The 6,000-nt window shown below is 37.5% G+C and overlaps 1 protein-coding gene across 3 annotated transcripts in view; it reads right to left on the reverse strand.

The window, feature by feature from the left end:
* SYT1 (synaptotagmin 1) overlaps positions 1 to 6,000 on the reverse strand; it is a 357,422-nt gene that overhangs the window by 52,826 nt on the left and 298,596 nt on the right. For all 3 annotated transcript variants that reach the window (XM_027896088.1, XM_027896089.1, XM_027896087.1), the window contains one exon: positions 102 to 219. In XM_027896088.1, the coding sequence (XP_027751889.1) occupies positions 102 to 219 (118 nt within the window). The remainder of the gene's footprint in view (positions 1 to 101; positions 220 to 6,000) is intronic.

The raw sequence follows: 6,000 nt of genomic DNA on the forward strand, positions 1-6,000 counted from the left end.
AAGTCCTTACCTTCTTAACCAATAGAACTCCAATAGAAAATGAGTTAATTTTCTGCATTTACAAGCCTGCAAAATCTACAAGCGGATTTTCACACACATACCTGAAAGTCCACCAACATCCATCTTCTTCAGGTTCTTTGCCTCCAGAATGACAACAGTCAGTTTGCCAGCGGTAGGTACATAACGGAGGGAGAAGCAGATATCACCCAGCTTTTCTTGCTGTGAAAGTAAACAAGACATGATGTAATATTTTATTCATTTTTCGTACCTTTTAAAAGAGCAATTTTGAAAGCCCCATAGAAAATTACCAGGGTTACATCTCCACCTCACACTGTTAAAGAAAACAATCAAATGAACAATATTGAGATATCTAGCAGATTGTCCAGATTAAATCCTCAATAACCTCAAGTCTGTTGAAACAACTATTCTGTGTGGAAACAAATTACAAGATAGATGCTGATTGCAAAGTAAGTAATACTGCTCAGCATTTCACCCCTGACAGTCAGGGTTCCACAAATACTGTTATTCTTTAAACCAAGTCAGGATTGTTTTGTTTTCTCCAGCTTGTTTTTCAGTGGAAATCAATTAACACAACTACTAGGCTGTTTCCCATGAAACAGTCTCTCATCCCACTTTGTCAAAAAAGCAAAAAGTATAAAAAACCACAAAGAACAAACAATTCAATATAAAAAAAGACTTGTCTCCTATCTGTCATAAAAGAAAAAAAAGGCAGATAGGACACAGTACATCCCTCCTTACATAAGGAACGGCTGGAAGGATTTGGTTTTGCTTTGCAGCCTATCCTCCGGGATCCTGCCAAATGCAGCCTTTTTGCTATATTATAAATTTTCATTGCTTAGTACCTTCCTAGCAGTCCTGGCAAAGAGGGAAGGGGTGAAGTAGATTCAGAATTACAGGAACTTTTTTTCAAAAGGAGGAATAAGAGATGAACTTGCAGATACGAGAGAGAGAGAGAGAGAGAGAGAAAGAGAGAGGAGAATACTGCTTAGAAATTATCATTAGCATGATCCAAGATGCTTGCCTCCTTCCCTTCAAGCCCAACGGTATCTCTAGAGGGCTAACAAGGCTGCTTTTGAGACAAGAAGGATTAGGTTCCACTGAACAGTCCAATAAAGAATTTCAGATAGCTTTTTTTCTCTTTCAAAGGCAGTGGTTCTTATAGCACATGTCTATTTCCACAATTTATTCTGACAGGGGAGTATAAAGTACACTTCTACGACCATATCTCTTTGTCTCTAGTGTTTTTTTAGAATAAATTTGAGGGTTGTTTTTTGAAATTTTGGGGAGCGTAATAAAGTTTTTTGTTAAGACACTAGGTAATTTTTCGCAGAAATTATGCACCATTTCCCCATATGACAAATGCAAGAATAATATGGCAATTTGCCAGGTTGAAAGAGCCAAGGGGAAAGAGACAAAGTCAGAACCTTACCTAAAAAGCTGGAGGGATATTGCTGAGAGCAAATGGCTCACATACTCATGGATGTAGTGGGTATTTCCTAGGGAATGGACAGTCCATGTGCAAAGGACTTTACCTATGAAGTGACAGACTTTAGGCTGACTATTACAAGTTGGAGCCAAAACCCAGGGATTGCAATATATAGTTCCCTGCCAGACATCAGCTCAGTGATCACTGAGTGAGGAAACATACAGAACAAACACAGTTATGTGTAGTTAAAAAATGCTCAGGACACAACAAAATGGCTCATGATGTTAATTAAACATGTCTATTGTATAAAAATGCTGTCAGAATGCATATGTGCCAAGTATTTTGAAAACTTACAGTGTCCTTCCCATCTCAAAAAGGATATGGTAGAATTGGGAAAGATTACAAAAAAACCCAGCAGGAACAATCAAAGATATGACACAGTTTCTGCAAAAGGAATAGGTAAGTAGATTAGGACTCTTCAGGTTGTAAAGTGGGTAGCTGGGGAGCACTATCTGGCCCAGAAGGGCTAGAATGATATTACTGCCTTGCTCAAAAGAACTGACACAAATATCAGAAAATTTACATTTTTAGTTCATATCTAGAATAAGCTAAGATGACTTTCACAACATGGACTGCACTGCTATGGAATAATTTACTATTCCTCCCTGACTTCATATACTATTATAAATCCCAGCACAGATTCAGATCATGAAAATACAGCCATACAATCTGCATAGCTCATGCCTGGCATGAACTGAGCCTGCAGTGGCATGGTGACAGCAAAACACTCTCCTGTTCACCTGACATTTGGGTTTGGAAGTCCTTATTGGACAGGGTAACAGTGAAGTTGATCTATCACTTGCAGGTTGCTCAGAATGGAAGAAATCAATTGCTTATTGATTTGTGTTATCATGATCACAGCTCATCAGCCGCTCGCCATTCTCTGTGGTCGCTGCTTTGTTACATAGTAGACTTGGTTTAAATTCACCTGGCTGATTCATGGGGCTCTAAGTAAGACTGAAACACGGTATATATGGAAGCTTATTTTAGTCCCCTATCTTGGAGGCCTTTGTACTCTCGTATCACCCAGCATTCAAGGGCTCTGTCCTTACCTGTAGATTCTCTAAGTGGAGCTTTAGCTGTAGCAGCATGGCAACTTCTATTCCCTTTTAAATCAATACTGTGCTTCTAATTGTTCCTTTAAGTGGATATTTTTTAAATTTTCTTTTTTTGTTTTTGTTTGTTTGGGTTTTTTGATTTTTTTGTTTGTTTTGTTTTGTTTGGTGATGTTCCTTTTTTTTGGTAATCTTGTGTTGAGACTAGTAGCATAAAATGACGTTAGGATTATTTTTCTGAAGTGAGTGCTTCAGCAGAGGCTGAAGAAGGTACTTTACACACAGTTATTGCCACAGAGACCATCATCTCTCACCAGTGTTTCTCTATATGTAATCATGTTATGCTTCTCTGCAAATACTGCAATTGTCTACACAGAAGAGTAATTTTAAGAGAGAGTTTAACGCCTTTTAGTATCTTTTAATGGAATTTTAGCTGCAGGAAATATAGAGAAGAAGCCAGCCTCATGCAAACAGCCAGTTTTCTATAGATCACCAGCAAACCATAGGAAATGGCAGCAGATAATAATGGCAGCTCATTCCAGTGAATAATCTGAAGAAAAAGCATAGGCACCTAATTAAGTGCCTCCAGAATCAGTTTTAGTACTTTTCCTGTTGGTATTAAAATCTGTATTAACTGCAGTTCTTCAATACTTCTTTTACTCATAACCTTTTCTCTTTGCATGACTGCCACATTTTTTGGTTTTGTTTTTTTCTTTTCTTTTTTTTTTTTTTTAAATTTAAAAAGTGTTTGTCAGGTGAAATACTGTAACTGGCAGCACTGCAATGAAGCAACAAATAGCAATCACTAGAGGTGTGGTTTGCAGAGATAATTACAAACCCCTGCAGGGCTACACGCTACAGATGAGTGCTGCTGGTATGGTGATTATCCCATGGAGGTGCCTTATTGTTATTATTAATTTCTTTCAGCCCTCTGTATAAATAATTTATGTTAGTAAATTACTTTGATCTCTGATGGAAACTGTAAGTCAGTGTTAGAAACTTCCACCTGGGAGGTTTATAAACATTAACCTATTCATGTATAATGCCTGGACACCAATCAAAAGATTCTCTCCATCTAAGCACTTACATAACTTCATTACCTTAAAGAGGATGCAATGGAGCAGAACATAAATGACACAGACAGTGCTGTTAACACTTCTTCAGCTTAGGAAAGGCTATTGAAAGTACTGCTGAGAATCTGGACTTTTTAGAGTTGATTCTTAAGTGGCTTCTACCTGTTCAGTGTTTCTTCTATTTGTCAGTAGTCATTTTTGCCTTGACAGTATACTCTCCTAATGAGCTACAGAGAAAAATGCTATTATGTAGATTACTCTTGTTTGTACTGCAGAATGTCTAACAGAGATATCTATCTTATTAATATAAACATTCTCCACATTTTTGTGGAAGATATTACGAGAAAGTTAATACTTGCAGCTCTCATGGTAAAACAATACCAGAAAACCAAGCCACAGCACTATATGCTTTTCCTAATTGGATCTATGACTCCACAACAATCAGTATAGGAAATACATAAAGAGACTGAAGGGGGTTTCCAACTTTGGAATCTGGTTTTGATTGTGAATATTTGCATAAGCCTGAAAGAAACACAATATGATGTTGTTTATGGGCAAAACCCCAAAATATTATCATCTTACCCTAATAAATATTTACAATGGAAGCTCATAATGTTCACTGTATAGTTTTCACAGCAACTAAAATGCTTTAAAAACTTGTAGAGAAAACAGGGACAGCATAAAGGTGGGTTATAAGTTAAATTCAGGAAACCCATGTAAACTGTAATCACAGAATCTCTAATCCCAATTGCCACACTGACAGGCTGTGAGGCTTCAGACAATTTTGAGGCCATCCCATCCTGTCTACACAGGGAGATCCCAAATCCAACGAATTCCTTTTCTTGGTATGTATGCCTCAAAAAGGGCCAAAATAATACTAGTTACAGAATCACATCGATGCAGTAATTTTGACATAAAATTGAGACATAGACTGGTCACAACTTCAATTAAGCCATGGTAGTAAGCGGACAGAATTAGAAACTCATACACATAGCTGGGATCTACAGTTAGGAAAGTATTGCTCCCCCATACCCCATAGAATAAATAGGGGACACACTGGGAAAAAGAAATACTGATTTGTTGAGCTCCCATTTTTTTTTCTTTAAAACTGAAATTTTATAGCTACTACAGCTTGTTTAACAGTACCAGCTTCAAAAACATTGCATTTTTGATAAATGCATGGTTAAAGAAGAACGTAGAAAAATTCAAACTTGCAATAGGTATAATCAGGAAAGAAAGAGTCTTTTTCTTTTACGCTGGCAAATCAGGGCACAGATGAGCCCACAATATGAAGATGATTCTTCCACAATTAGGCAAAGGAGTAGGAAGGAACCAAGAGGCTCATAAAACTCAGTTTGCAGAAGCAGGCTAGAAATAGCAGGGAAAGATAAGGAAGAACTGGAAAGAGAAAGAAAAGCTGGAGCTAACATGTCACCTCATTATTACTGCACTTTTGGAGACTATCACATGAATATGTATACACATCAAGTATCACTGTACCCCAAAGTCCTGGTGCTACTTTTGGGATAAAGTACTGAGACCAAATAGGAGAGGCAGAGCCCTCCTGACCTTTTCAGTCAAATGACTGATTGCAGAAATAGCTATTTCAGACTTGCAAAATGTTACTTAGAAATTCAGCCAATATAAACTTAAGGCCCTGACAACTAAACCATTAATCTGACAATCCTTTGCTGTCTAAAAGAACTTCATACCCACGAATATAGAAGCCATGTTGGCAGCAATAGGTGCTAAAAGCCTCTGGAGAGAAGGCAGAACCTTCTTTCTGATTGTACCTACTGCACTTTTGAAGAAAATATTTTAAAACCATATGAAAGTGTGAACAGTCAAGTGCCCTACTGCATGGTTCCTTTTTCTTTATTTCAGGAATAACCCATTTGTCTTACAAAACAGAAGCACAGAATGTCTGTGATCAAAAGTCTCTCCTGTTTGCTTTTACTTTTTCTTTCAGAAGTGTCTTCATAGATGATACCCTCTTCAAATATACAAAATTGGCCATAAAAGGAAGCTCCTGCTAATGTTAACTGTTCAGTTACAAGCCGTGTAACAAGTAAATTAAGCAACAAAGTGAAATAGGTTACAGCAGGAGATCTTGGAAGAAACAGTGAGTTCCTGAGGCAGGGTATAAAGAGCTCATTTTGGATCCTGTGAAAAAGAGACTAGCAGGGAAAACAGACAAAAGAAGAGATGTTAAGAAGACTGATACTAGGGGAACAGAGACCAGAAATAGAAGCAAAATCCACGAGGCAAGTTTTAAAGGGAGAAGTTCTAGGGCAGACAGGGAATAATCTTTCAAATGAAGTGAATTTCTTAAAGGTATTGGGAGGTGATATCTGTAGGGATGCAG

The sequence above is a fragment of the Empidonax traillii genome, unplaced genomic scaffold, assembly GCF_003031625.1.
Source record: "Empidonax traillii isolate 1590-97213 ecotype Southwest subspecies unplaced genomic scaffold, ASM303162v1 scaffold477:size924519, whole genome shotgun sequence".
NCBI classification, from domain to species: domain Eukaryota; kingdom Metazoa; phylum Chordata; class Aves; order Passeriformes; family Tyrannidae; genus Empidonax; species Empidonax traillii.